Source organism: Zingiber officinale, chromosome 3B (genome assembly GCF_018446385.1).
Source record: "Zingiber officinale cultivar Zhangliang chromosome 3B, Zo_v1.1, whole genome shotgun sequence".
Lineage (NCBI taxonomy): Eukaryota > Viridiplantae > Streptophyta > Magnoliopsida > Zingiberales > Zingiberaceae > Zingiber > Zingiber officinale.
The window spans coordinates 119,666,479-119,681,390 of record NC_055991.1 but is presented as its reverse complement, the minus strand read 5'-3'; the positions used below and the strand labels follow the sequence as shown (position 1 = coordinate 119,681,390).

Sequence of the window (14,912 nt, the reverse complement as noted above, 5' to 3'; positions counted from 1 at the left end):
AAAAAATTAATTGTCTAAGAAGATGTATAGCTTCTATTGTCGACCTTCCAGGCATGAACCCAAATTGATTTTCTGTCACTGTTGTCTCCTTCCTTAATCTTTTTTCTATTACTTTTTCCCAAAGTTTCATAGTATGACTCATTAGTTTAATACCCCTATAGTTTGCACAATTTTGTACGTCTCCCTTATTCTTATATAAGGGAACTAGAGTACTTATCCTCCATTGATCAGGCATTTTTTTCGTTTTCAATATCATGTTAAATAATTTTGTAAGTCATTCAATACCTTGTTTCCCTAAGCACTTTCATACCTCTATTGGAATATCATCTGGTCCAACAGCTTTTCCATTGATACAAAACAAAAGTAATACGCAAGAATATTAAATGCATTAAGTCATGGGCAATAGGAGGGAATTGCACTGTGCATAAGTTTGCTATAGCTTTGGAATCAGGACAAGGCATGTTTGTCGCATTTATTCCGGAGCAGCTACTAAATAAAGTAATTTGAATGGAAAGAAACAAACGTCAAATTATGAAAAGTTCCTGATGTAACAGAAGCTGCATAAGTGTGAAAAAAAGGGAGACGTTATCATGCGCGACAATATATTTGATGCTGAAGGGTAGACATGACAAACTTTGGCATGCAAGGCCAGGAATGTGATGTGAGGAAGTTATAACAGGTGAAGACAGAGATTGGCCTTAAGATTAAAGAGGTATAAAAGTTGATAAAGGTAAGACAGTCAATAAATATCGGCTTAGCAATGAAACCAAGACATTTTATAGACCAACTAGTATCCACTAAGTTTTAGCACGTTAAGGATTCGAGATGGATCAATGCCATTCAGCCAACAGAAATAAGCTAAAAAACATACAAAAATGCAGAGATAAGTTAGAATTTAAGGACCTGAAGGTTTGTTTTTCAAAGCCCACGCTTGTGCTGTTGGAATCCCCTACACGAAATGCCAAAGCACAAAAGTAAAATAAATGTAGCTCCAAAAACTGAAATTCAAGCACTAATCCAATACCTGTTGGACTTTTGCAGAATCAATCACAGACCCACCGACTTTCGGTTGTCCAGAATTCAAGTCCTACAAAATAGTGGTTAATGTATGCTAAGTAGCAATTACAATCTCCTAAGTTATGGCATACATAGACAAACTAAGGGAAAGCTTGCTAGTTCTTAAAGTCAAAATACACAACTATAGCCATCCCTACCAAGGGAAAGATTGCTAGTTCTTAAAGTCAAAATACACATCTATAGCCATCACTGTCAAGCAACCAATTTCCTAGAAACCATCTCCATTATGATTGGACAACAGAGATATAATAGCCAAGGTTCATCCTTGATCACAAGCACTGAGTCTCAACAAAAGGCGAGGAATAATTGGACATTGTCGGGTGCTGCAAAGAAAACTCTAACTAGACCAAAGAAGGAAATAGAATAATGTACTGTCCTCTAAATTATTATGCTTGATAAAATATCCCAATTTACAAAGAAAGAGAATTGGTAACACTGTCTCACAAAGAGAATACATAAACGGTAAGATTGTTTCTTAAGATGCATAAACAAAAGAATATTTGGTCATTTTTCTTCTCATATTTTTTTAACACTATATTTTTACCCCATTTCTTAAACAAGACAACTATTTTCCACATTTATGTTGTTTTCCCTATTCTACCCAAGATATATTTCAAAATATTTCCACTAAATGTGCTGCAAAGATAGTAAAGAAAATGATTAAAATATTTTGTGTTAATCAACATAACCATCAGACTTAAAGGAATGCAGAACTTACTTGCCCATGTGGTTGGGCTCCACCAGGAGCTTGATACTAAAATAGCAAAAGTTAAGTGTAAGTTATAGGAAATAAAGAATCTGGATGAACAGACAAAAATATTGACTAACCAACTGCATAGGTTGAAGTTGCAACTGTGCTTGTTGCCTCATCATCTGAGGTTGCACTTGTGCAGGCAAAATTTGTTGGTTTGGTGGAATGTGCAAGTGTGACTTGGTATCAAGTTGTGAATGGTGCTGCTGGAAAGAAAGCTTTTGTTGTTGCAGATGCTGCTGTTGCTGTTGCTGTTGTTGGTGTTGCTGCTGCTGCTGCAACATAAGCAACTTCTGTTGTTGTTGTTGCTGCTGCTGCTCAAATAGTGTCAATTCTTCAGGCTTCTCCCACTGGAATGGCAACAGTTTAGTTATTTGCATCTAAAGGAACGAAAAATTCAAACATATTATTAGGTAATAGGTTACATGAGCAATTACCTTGCTCTCTTGAGTAACGCTATTATAGTAGTATTTGAATCCATCTGGAGAAGTATGCTCTGTCCAGTTGCAAGTCATAGGAACAGCAGGTGAAGAATTTACTGGAACTGTTAGAGATGACACGCTCGTAGGTACTACTGAAGCAGGTGTGCTAGTGGCTGTACTAGCAGCCTGGATGGTAAACAAAAACATTTAACATTGTAGTATTTCATCAGAATGAGGAAAGATTTAACAGTTTTGACAAAGATTTTATGGAAATTTAGACAGGACATTTGTCGTTGAAAGATCTTCCAACTTACAAATGTGATGAAAGTTAGACAAGCACACGTTCCATCTAGAATTTATTTACCTGCAATTTAGAGGCCTCAGGAAGTGTCTGATGCTGTTGCATTTGCTGCAGTTGCTGTTGTAACTGGAAAATTGCCTGTTGAGATGATTGGAAGCTAGATTGTAAGGCTTGTGCCTGCTGCTGGAGCAGCATCTGAGGTAGCTGTGATGGAAACTGTTGAATAGGCTGCTGAAGCATCTGAGGCATGACATTGGATGTGCCAAACTGGGGAAGATTAGCAGTAGCAGGCATAGCTTGTGCTTGTAGGGTTGAAGGGGCTTGCTGGGCAATAGAAGGGGCAATTTGTTGAGCTAAAGGCAGCGAGGATGCTTGCCCACTCAGTCCAGGTAACTGTTGTGATGGCATGTTTTGGTTTAAGGTTAGACCACCTGAGTGAGGAAGTTGATGGCCAAGATGTTGTAAAGGTGTCTGCAAATTCAGTGGGTGAAGGTGGGACATAGGACCTTGTTGGGCATGCAGTTTTGAAGGTGGTGGAAAGTTTTGCTGATGCACCATTGGTTTTTGCGATGTTGATATTTGCTGGCCGCCAAAAGGAGGGATTGCAGCCATTGAAGAGTTGAATCCCTGCATTATGCAACCTATTGTAAATTAAAAGTTCTAAAGTTTCATCAAGAGTCAACTGGAATCACAAGAATAAAAAGATTTAAGACCTGTTGTGATGAAGGTAGCACTGAAGGACTTGAGACTGGACCAGCATTTGAACCAACAGTTGGTCCAAAATGGCCAGGCTACACAACCAGATGCATTTCATTCAGAAAAGAGAGAAAACGCAACTACTAGCAAACTAGAGAGCTCTGACACTTACATCTGATGGCGTTCCAGGGGGACCACCTTTGACTGGAAAGGTGCCTCCAGATCCATGTGAATTGGAATGAGAAGCTGGACCATGCAAATCAGGACTCAATGGGTTCCATGCATCAGCTGGCTTTGGCCCATTTCTTGGCTCATCAATATTAGCTGTCGGCCTGGAAACAACAATGTTTGGAATCAGAAACATACCAAGGATACATTATTGGCAAATTTAAAAATCTGGCTGCAAATTTTAGCAAACACAGTTGTAAGGATTCTTCTTGATTTTGATTGAATCAGATTTCAAGTGTGCGCCCTCTGGGACATTGTCTTTACATTCTCTTATTTGGCATGAACTGATATAAAAGTTGAAGTAATATTTGTACATTAAAAAAAGAAAAAAAAAACAGCTCTACAGCAAAGGTTCAGTGATGGGTGAATAGCGTTGATATGTTGGGAAAGGGAACATCAGTACTTAGCTGTACTTGAAGTCAGCATAAGCAGCCATATAAGCATGCTCAAGAAATTTAGTATCTTATTTTTAAATTAAGCTTCAATTTACTTTTGTCAAAAAAAAAAAAGGACAGCCCAGTGCACGAAGCTCCCGCCATGCGGGGTCCCGGGGAAGGATCCATTGTACGCAACCTTATCTTGCTTTTTGCAAGAGGCTGTTTCCAAGATTCAAACCCGTAACCTTTTGGTCACATGGCAATAACTTTACCGTTGCGCCAAGGCTCCCCTTCCCTTCAATTTACTTTTGTCAGATAAATGAAATTATTTTTTTGAACTAGCCTGTTCAGAATCACCATTGCTGTGCTAACCCTAGAGTCATGCTGGCTAGACTTTGGGAAAACATGCTCATGCAGATTATTTTGATGGTTACGCCATCCCCTTGCAGCCAGAAAATTTTGTAAGATTACAGCAGAGAAATTCAAAACATTAACATGCCAGCATCTACAGCTCTATAAAAAACAACTGCTAAAACATGGGTATCAAAATCATCTCAGTCAGCTATATCATTACTATTTACTGAATTTCCAAAATAGCACTTCCATATGCAGATATTAAAGAGATCCGCCATACCTGATGACTAATGCTGCATCAGATCGAGGGCTGACACCAGGTCCACCAAATGCAGGTCCATTCCTGTAACAATCAGAAGTGCTCCAAATAAAGTAAAGAGATGATGAAACTTATTGGTGGAAACGATTTAACATTTGAATACAAGTGAAAACCTCTGATCAGCATTCCTTGGTCGCTTAGGATCAGCAAATCGAACAACCAATGGTTGATCACATCCCTAACAGAGAAGAAAATAAAAAGTCATGGTTAAGTTTAGCAAATGAAGCACAAGTTAATGCAAAAAATTACCCTCATCACAAAAGTTCCATCGAGAGCATTCATAGCTGCTGCTGCCATCTCTCTATTTGCAAATTTAATAAAACCACAACCTTCACAAATCATATTGAAAATCAATTATTACCAGTGATTCTATTAACTAGGCATGCAGGAAAAAATTCCACAAATGTGCATAGACATACCGCGATTGTGACCCCATGAATCTCTCATTATGTAGACATCTACAACTTGCCCATATGGAGTAAAAACCTGTCATATATCTTGTCAATTTTTTTAACAGGTAACATAGATATCTTAAGAGACACCGCCAACTTGAAAACGTAGAATATTTCAACTACATATGTTTTCCGGTTCATGTTTCAGTTTGATATAAGATCAAAAGGCCATCTGAATAGAAAGAGTTATATTTAAGTGGCCCCACACATCCCATAACCTTAAGATCTTAGACAGAATCACCCTAGACATTTATGTTCTCAGCATTCATTCATGTGTGGGGTGACACCAAACTGGATTTGTCTAGATTCAACTGGCCCAAAATCAGCATGTGAATGCATCTAACTTAAGTGAATACATATCTTCTGGCTAAGCAGGAATAAACTCAGTCTCTGATACCATGTAAAATTTCAATTGGCTGACCAAGTAACCCAAAAAACTAGAGCAGTTGAGCTGTCAGAAAAGAAATTAATCTATATGATTGTATTGTTAATACAAAATCAAGTTTACTGACAGATGATATCATAAAAGAGATATCACACAACGCAAGCTATTCAAACTTACTTCCTCAATCTCCTTTGCAGTGGCTTGCTTGTTGAGTGATGCTACAAACAGTTTGTCTTCAGCAGCAGCACCTAAAACACAAATCAGTGCACAATCAAGACTAATCAGGACATGCAGAACAAACACTTCAAAATTAGCAACAATGCATTTATATCATCCGCAAGAAACAAATCTACACAAGAAAAGTGTAGAAAAACAGAAGCAAAATAGCACATATCAACACAAGCAACTGCGTTCAGATTCGTAGAAGAATTTAAACAAAGAAAGCAATTATATGCGGGAGCATATTCATTGCTTTAGCATGGTATAACTTAATAGAGCAACTTGAGATAGAATGAATGTTTTCGGATTCTATTCAGTCAAACAAAGAAGCTGCAATAGTATGAAAAGCCAAGAGCCAAAGTGTAAGAAGTTGGTTCACCAGATTTGTTGAAAAAGCAATATATTGTTGTGTGACAAATTGAGTACATAGTATTAGGCGTTGCATCTGCAATGACATGCAAGCATAGAAAACCTTTTGTAATTGTGCACGATCAGAGAAATTTGAGAAGCAAGGTGCAATAGCACAAGGTATCCCCTTATAGATCTAACTGACTAAAAGCCATAGTAATATATTGACAAGTTTAACACAAAATTAAAGTGTCAGACATAATTTAAAATGATAGGGCCATAGATGTACACTCCTTGAGATGAAATTTGTGAATGATGAGATATGGTAACAAAGTAATACCAGGATGGTTTCTGTCTCCATCAGCATATCTTACTTGAATAGGTCCTGATCCCTGAGAAAATGGATAAAAAGTCAAGCCACAATGTATAAAAAGAGAAAGCTCCATTAAAATAATTGGCAGTGGAAAAGGCACTCACTCCAGGCAAAGTATATTGATTATGTAAAGCCCTGATGGCTCTATCAGCATCATCAGAAGTGGCATATTTTACAAAACAACATCCTGCAAAATAAAGTTTTCCTTTCTTGACCAAGATGAACAGAAAGAATAATTAATGGATATGATAAACATAAGATATGCACAGCAGAAATCAGGAAAACAAAACAAGTATTTAATAAACTAATTCATCTAAATCAATGAGGCAAAGGAGACTAAATGATTCAATCTTTTGTAGGTTAGGAAAGGTAGATGCAACTGAATAGGAATCATAACTCATTGGCACAGATAGAATTAAACAGGCAAGGAAGTTCGGATTACTAACAAGAGAGTTTCTTGAGATAACATTTTGTTGTGTTATCATGATCATTATTCTTTGATGACGAGATACAATAACACTTGAAAAGGAATAATCAGGAAAAAAAGTCACATTACTTCAAATGCCAACACAGGCAATTAGACACTTGATAATATCAATATTACTTGGTGGCCTACCATAGCTTGAACTTCTCATACATGTGATTATACTCTTGCATAGGTCTTAACAGCACATTAAGATTGATGTAGTCAAACCCAAATAGTTGGGCCAATCATATGCAAGGATTTTATAATTGTTGCTTTCTCACATATTCCAGAAGAAATCAATTTTCATCTAAACAACTGTCAGATGATTTGAAGCTCTAATCGCAACAGGCATGCAAATCAAAACCACATTAGATAAAGACTGCAAAAAGACTGATCAGCACAATGTACCAAACAAACAACTTTCATTTTGATGTATGGGACTGTAATATCTTCTCTTTGTCCACAAACTATAACAAACGTGTAAATATTTCTAATTTCCATTCAAATTGCATGCATACAGTGATAACCAATCAACAGAAGAATAAGAATATCAGAAATTCAATTTAAATGACACAGATCCGATGTCTCAAACAACTTCACAAGTTGAAAATAAAAATGTCATCAATTAGGAATGCCGTTAGCATCAAACTACATACCAAGTGCCCACAACATAAGCTCCCAAATACAAACACAATTGCTTGGTTTATTTTCCACGTGTAAAAATAAATGACACATACTATATATTTGTATAGCCTTTCTCAATGGCAACATTTGCACACTAGTGGTCTATTTTAATTTCCCCATGAATTGAATGCTAGTGATGACTGATGAAACAAAAGTTCTCCATAACATTGCAACTGAATTCAGTAATGGTCAAGGACCCGCATCACACAAAGAAATGAGTATGTTGCACCATATCCAGTGAATTGCTTAAAAATAACTCATCTCTAAGCACAAAATATTCATTGTCTATATGTTTATGGATATAGCTTGTGCTCATAATTATCCACTACATCTCTATATGTTAAATAGAGCTTTTATTCGATCTTCTCCAACTGTTCACACCCTAAAGTCTAATGAACAATATAATCAATTGTCCATCATCAGCTAGTGTATCCAAAAAATAAACCATTTCTCACAGCATGATGACAGTTTTAAGTATGACAACGTAAGTTAATAATACCTACATTTGCATTATTTAGTCCAGCGAAATAAAATCTTACAAGAAATCACATAACACACATGTTTACAAACATACCTTCATTACACAAATGCCTTAGAAAATTCCTATTCTTTCTACAACTTTTTTCTTATGAAGCAGCTGATACAGAGAAACAACAAAACAAAACACAAGATTCCAGCCATCACATGGTAAATATTCACAATCGTTTCTCGTCAAGGGATTTGGATTTTTCACAAACAGAACACACAACCAAAGTACAGCAAAACGGAAGGTGTAAAGCATCAAAGACACATTTGTGTTCTTAAAAGAACAAACAAACTAAGAGCTCTCAAAGTCACCTGAGTATTCATATTTTAGTTGGGATAAATAAGATCAAATAGGCAGATGATAAGTAACAAGAGGTTATCAAGATGAACAAGCTAGTTCTGAGATTCAAGGATTCAAATGTAGAACTAGACAAGCTCTCCTATGTTATTGAACATTTAAATATACTGTAGCGCCTTTAATGATTTCAATGGGAAAAGGGAAAGAAAATTTTAAACCATCTTATGGCTTTTTCTCGGATGAATTAACACAACATTAACAGAATAACATGACTCTGTAAAGGCTGTTGGCACTACATAAGTAACCATGCTGTCAAAAATATCCCCCATCAAATCAGAATGTGAACTAAACAATCCAGAGAAGTAACAGATTTATTAACTGAAAAGGACCATCTCATTGACATCAACTATAATCCACAAGTTTGTACCTTGTAGAATATCTTGCTCATTCAATAACGTTGATAGAATATAGGTTGAACCATTGAACACAGGGCGCACGACATAAGATATTTAACATCAATCAAAGTTTCCTTAATAAACAAACAACACAATAAATAGAATGAAATTGGCAAACAGATCTCAATTAATTATGAACAATAGCAAATCAATTTTTTTAATCTGTGTGATGTAGGCATACACTTCAGTGGATGAAGATTTGAAACACCACAACGCACATACTATAATCAATATGAGCAAAAGCAGAGGTATGAGGAAAAAACAAAAGAACATACAACCATATCACTATCCTTTATAAAATTTATAAGACAACCACTGCTGCCAAAGTAAACCTGTAAAATAGCTAAACAAGAATAACTATGCACCACATAAATCAACAAGCCACCAGAAGAGTCACAGTTTGTCGGGGAAGGAATATAGCATATAGAAGAACAAAATAGGAGTAATAGATTTTGGACATGGAAGAACTGATTCTGATAGTTATGCAAAATTGCAGTGTAATACTCACAAACAACAAAACCCTTTTTGTCAATGGCAATCAATTCCAAGAACTATCTAAAGTACTTTTTGGCATCCAGGATGGAACTCAAATTTAGCAATTTAAATTGTATCAACAAAAGATCATACCCATCTACCACAAAAAAGATGAACAATGTACCACATGATCTTGTTTACATCAGCACTTGGCATCACAAATTTTTCTAACATCAACAGAGCTCTCAAGAGACCATATGATATACAAATATTACAATGCAAAAACTCAGAATTATGAAGAGCTGAGCAACCAGTATTAAGAGTGAAAGACCACCAGGCAAACACATATATCAAAATCTTAGTCCAATTTATTAAACTGCTGCCATAGAAACAACCATTGCCCATATTATCAACACATGCAATTTAAACGAAGTTAACAAACATCATTCAGCAAAATTGAAATTGCAGCTTGATTACACGAACAAAGACAAACCACAAGTCATACTTCAATAAAATTGATTTTGCTTGTAATTCAGTGTGTTAAGAATCAATTCATTTGCAAACTAAGAAACACAACCACAATCTGCACCACCAGAAATATGAATCTCAAAAGATAAAATTCTGAAGAAGGCTCCATTTACTTGCAAGGAAGAATGAGAAGAAAAAAGCAAATCAAACATCCATGAGTTGACCAAGATCAATTATTCGCTTCAGAATCATGACTATTCTACAACCATTGATGGCAAGGTGAAAGTTACAAATGCACACAACATGCACTAGGATGAAAGTTTGGAATCCCATGCCACTCATTTCTTTGCTCATGCCAGTAATCAGCCAATAGAGGAGAAACATCCTCCAAGAATTGTGGGATGGCTTCAGCTTTCACATGAGAGTGAACAATAAAGTCAAAAATCCAAGCTTCCAACCCAATCCAACAGACCATATCAAGCAGGTGGTCAAAGAGCATCTAGACATATATCCAACGACAGAGGTACAACTTCAAAATGGTCAATTCACAAAGCATGAATTTTTTTCAAATGAATAGGTCATAATGGATATGAATATCTTAGAACAGTTTGAAAGCACGCATAAGTTGCATAATTGCATCATGTCACTTGTAGTACAGCAATTCCAGAACCAAACACTGACATCATCCTGAACCTAAACTTAAATGGACCAAATATGATGACTTGTTTATCACAACTCACAAAATGCTGCAGCATCAAGGCATCATCTGATACTGCAGTATCACAGTACTTGACAGTAAGACTTAAAAGTCAATAAACCATCAATGGTCTTGGTATTTTCTTCATCTTGTACTAGAAAAATAGCAAAAGAAGGAACCATGCCATAAAAAAGGATAGCAAGTGGCAACAGCTCCAAAAAAAAATTGATAAGAGGGATGGCCAGATTGTTCACAGCTTATTCTCAGGAACCTGGAAAAGAATGAGTTGATAATAAATATAAAGACAAAAGAAATTTGAAAATACCTTGTTGTTCTCCTGTTTTCCTATCCTTTATAAATGCCACTTCGATAACATATCCATGCTCCTCAAACAATGGACGAATCTAAAAACCAAATATTTTATATTAAAATTATCACACTATTAAAAGTTCTGAAACCCTGTTACCATTCAAAATAGAGCAAATGTCAAATCCTAGTCACTATGATTAATATCGTCTAATAGCTCATTGAAAATCCATAGAAACTATCATCTGGTACCTGATGGAAGCCCCACAAAAAGAAATTGAGAAACACAATTTCATGTCTCAAGTCTATCTCAGTTATTTTATACCATTGAGATAACAGTTTTGCACAGATATTGGAACATATTTGGAAAATTAAATTGCACATTTCGAATGAGGTAGGTTTTCAACGTAATATCCAGCTAGTTAATATTGCTGTTATTAATGTTTGATTCTAAGTCTAAGAAAAGGTAAGGACTATCTAAACCAGACACTGAAACTTACAAATCATTGCCAAATGAGAAACCCATCAAGTGCAAGTGTTACCGAAATATAGAAAACAACTGTTTTGAAAATGGGGATGATAAGAGATAAAATGACAACAAATGTGAAGGGTAAAGACGGTAAAAAAAACCCAACCAGTAAATGTAGCAATAGTCACTTACATCTTCTTCAGTTGCTGTCCTTGGAACTGCTCCAATAAAAAGCTTGGCAAATTTATTTCCACCAGTGCGATCTACATAGTGATTATAAAATGATAAAAAAAAAGTTATGCAATAATCAAACTGTGCAATTAGGAAGGGCAAACTATATTACTCTCATAGAAATTGAAAGAGGAAAAAATCAACATCGCAAGATCATTCAAGGTTAAACGTATCAATACCATCATGCTTCGTTATTTATAGGAAAATCTAAATTTTCATGATTAACAGAGTTGTAGAACACATACACAATGAAATATATGAAAAGTATCTGAAAATCAATCCAACTTCAATTTTAAACTCAACTTGTGAGTCATAACAACTTGTACAAGATACCAATTCCAATTTATATTTAACTCATGACAATTTGTACAAGGTACAAATTCACCACTGCGTTATTGATTTACTAAACTAAATTTTTGCAAGAAATATTTATGCAAAATATATAATCTAACAGCAAAGGCACGCCCTTCAATAGTGAAAGTTTGATGTGGGCATAACAAACAGATACATAAGTAATAAAACTGATGGAATTCATATACATGTTCAAATGATAAAATATGATAACTGATTACGGAATTGGCCTAATGGAGAACATGAGTAGAAACTCTCAAATATTCTATATCCCATAGATAAAAGATATAATAAATACTTCAAACGAACAGATATTTAAACACCATGGAAGAATAAAACCAAGTACTTCTATACATTCACATGAACCTGGAAGAAAGAGTATGCATTGGAATGAAGATCATCAGGGTTAATTCACTAAGCATGCTAGCTTGTTTCAATATTCCGTCTTCAATTAAAGCGATATATAAACCAATTAGCGATATCTTAGAAAAACATATGCAAGTCGCACAGAAAATGTTCTAGAACAAAACAAAAATCCAGCTCAATCTCAACTTTATCACATAGAATTTCAGCACAGTACAAGAATCACTAAAACAAAAAGTCCACTGCTCGATTTCCCTGTTGTAGCACTAGGATATCAACAAAAATAAGACAGATGGAAAACTTAGAATTCATTTCTGATGAGCTATAGAGTCAGATGGTTTCTAAACATTGACAAGTGACAAACTAAATGGCATCACCCCATTCCCACTCAGACATGCAAAAATTTTGAATTACTAGACATGTGATTGACTAAATTAGTATCAGCCATCTACTGAATTTGTAGCTCAGTAATTCCCCGCCTAGAAGGTTGTGGAGGTGGGATGATCATAAACTGAAAATACAAAGTCATTGAACATATTGTTCCACAACAAGAGTGGTTCGCAGGAATGCAAGACAATTCTCGTCAGGTTAAATAACAAGAACCGAAATAGTCCTTCACTATGTAGAAAAAGGTATAACAAGCAAAAGTGGAATATTCATTTATAGACTAGAGCCATGATCGCATCATCGTCTTCTCCAAAGTCATTCCCGCAGTATAAAAGAAACCTAGGAGTTACAAGTTCAACTTTAGGAATCTGTGTTGAGGTACCGTCTGGAGACGACTTATTACCTCGCAGTTATCTATAAAAAGGAGGGGGGAAGTCTGACGAAGGAACACAATGATCAGATAAAGTTGGAAACTGCCAATGAGTCCCTAAGAAAAAACCCTTAAACCGTTGAACCAAACGTTCTCATGAACCCTAACTCGTAAATAGCGAGAACGAACTGCGAAATTAAGATCTTGGTTTACCTGGAGAACCACCACGACCGGAGAATCCGCGTATAGGGCCACCGACGGGCGGCGCCGGGCCGAAGGCCCCGGGATCTCCGCCAAGGAACCCAGCAGCAGCTGGAGTCGGAGGGAGGTCTTGCATTTCACGGTAGGGATGGTAGCGTCCTCCTGCGCCGCTATTTCCTCCGGCGAATCCCTCACCGCCGGATCCGCTCCTGGGATAGCGGTGCTGGCGCTCCGTGGGACTGCCGGAGGACCAGCGAGAAGGCGGCCGCCTCCCACCGCCGTCTCCGAAGCGGTCGTCAAAGCGCTCGTTGCGGTGCCTGTCCATGGAGGTCGACGACTAGGGTTTGCTCTGCTCCTCGTGCGTCCGTAGGCAAGAAGATTAAGAGGATGTTGTGCTAAATTTATTAAAAGTAATTTATAAACTCGTGTACGTCTTATAAGTTCTTATAACCTGTTTTAGAAAATCAATAAGTTATTAAGTCTTATTTTAAAAATAATTTATTAAAATATTTAGTTGAATTTTTTATCATCAATTTAAAATATTGATGTATTTAATATTATAAAAAAATTTTATTAATAAAATTATCAAAAAATATATAATACTATTAATAGAGGATTTTGAGTTTTTCCTTAATAAAGAGTTTAGGCGAATTTCTACATCAGGAGAAAAAAAAATTGAAAAGATGACACGGTGCTGGAAGAGAAAACGACGGAGATAGAAAGATATTAGGTTTATAAAAATTTACGGAGGATAAAATAGGAATTTATAAAATTATATAAGAATATTTTAGAGAAAAAAATTATTTAAATAACATCTTTTTTTTAAAATAAGTCTCCCATACTTTTTTAAAAATAACTTATAAGCTCCAAAATAACTTATTTTGATAATTTATAAGTTGTTTGAAAAAAATTTCATCAAACAAATTTGAAGAACTTATAAATTCTAAAATAACTTATAAGCTATTTTAGAGAGCTTATAAACCCAGTTAAACACCCTCTAAGTCAAGAAAGAAGGGAAAATGCATAAGGTGAAAATTTTATAAATTAAAATAATTATCTTAATTTTCCTAATATTATGAAACTATGGATATATTATATATGACAATAAATAAGATTCTCATATTTTCTTATAATGTCTTTTTTTAAATATAATTATTCAGATAGTCAATATTAAAAATATTTGTGCAATTCTTATCGATGTTAAAATAATTTTGATTGTAATTGCCTAATAAGGTCAGATCAGATCGGACCTTCTCCCCTCGGTCGAGGTGTGCTCGTCCAATCAGTCGATGTTATTTGTGCATTGACCACCTTGACTTTGACCTCCACCGTGGCTGCTATCCTCCACGGGGTGGGGCCCCTCATCATCACTGCATCACATGTCTCCCCCTCAAGTTTAGTCGAAGGAGGTTGCAAGTCCGACTGACTCGACAAAATTATTTGTGAAGTTTTCCACCTGATCAACTCCAACACTCCTTCTTTTCTGATCGGACTAACGTGGCCCAATGGTCAGCTATGTGACCACTCTCTGCCAGTCGGTCTGTTGGAGATTGTCATTCAGCCATAGGTCTGCTCCCTTAAGCCAATTGGCACAATGAACATCCATACTTGGAAATCTCTTCTTGCGCTGCCTTAGGCGAACGCGATCCCGGCTTACGTCACCCATGTTTTCGAGAAATCGTGCAAATCTCTGCGCATTATGGCTGAGCGCGCTCCCATGCCTTTTAATTGCCCTCATTAAATGTCAACCCATAGTGAGGCGCCACGTGTCACGCCCACTGTCGTCGTACGCCTGACGTGACAGGCGAATATCTACCGGTGATGTGACCTTTAGCACTTTAAATTCAACGGCCCGATTTCTGTCT

At 36.2% G+C, this 14,912-nt stretch overlaps 1 protein-coding gene across 1 annotated transcript in view; it reads right to left on the bottom strand.

Annotated features, from left to right (window-relative positions):
• LOC121967453 (flowering time control protein FCA-like) overlaps positions 1 to 13,447 on the bottom strand; it is a 15,213-nt gene extending 1,766 nt beyond the window's left edge. The window contains exons 1-18 of the mRNA XM_042517706.1: positions 13,060 to 13,447; positions 11,337 to 11,407; positions 10,695 to 10,773; positions 6,407 to 6,489; positions 6,270 to 6,321; positions 5,540 to 5,610; positions 4,945 to 5,011; positions 4,775 to 4,854; positions 4,639 to 4,703; positions 4,487 to 4,549; positions 3,420 to 3,579; positions 3,265 to 3,342; positions 2,615 to 3,178; positions 2,266 to 2,436; positions 1,906 to 2,178; positions 1,796 to 1,831; positions 1,025 to 1,087; positions 904 to 949 (exon numbers count right to left, since the gene is read on the bottom strand). Coding sequence (XP_042373640.1) covers positions 904 to 949; positions 1,025 to 1,087; positions 1,796 to 1,831; positions 1,906 to 2,178; positions 2,266 to 2,436; positions 2,615 to 3,178; positions 3,265 to 3,342; positions 3,420 to 3,579; positions 4,487 to 4,549; positions 4,639 to 4,703; positions 4,775 to 4,854; positions 4,945 to 5,011; positions 5,540 to 5,610; positions 6,270 to 6,321; positions 6,407 to 6,489; positions 10,695 to 10,773; positions 11,337 to 11,407; positions 13,060 to 13,372 — 2,335 coding nt within the window. The 5' untranslated portion in view covers positions 13,373 to 13,447. The remainder of the gene's footprint in view (positions 1 to 903; positions 950 to 1,024; positions 1,088 to 1,795; positions 1,832 to 1,905; positions 2,179 to 2,265; positions 2,437 to 2,614; positions 3,179 to 3,264; positions 3,343 to 3,419; positions 3,580 to 4,486; positions 4,550 to 4,638; positions 4,704 to 4,774; positions 4,855 to 4,944; positions 5,012 to 5,539; positions 5,611 to 6,269; positions 6,322 to 6,406; positions 6,490 to 10,694; positions 10,774 to 11,336; positions 11,408 to 13,059) is intronic.
• Between the last annotated feature and the right edge of the window lie 1,465 nt (positions 13,448 to 14,912).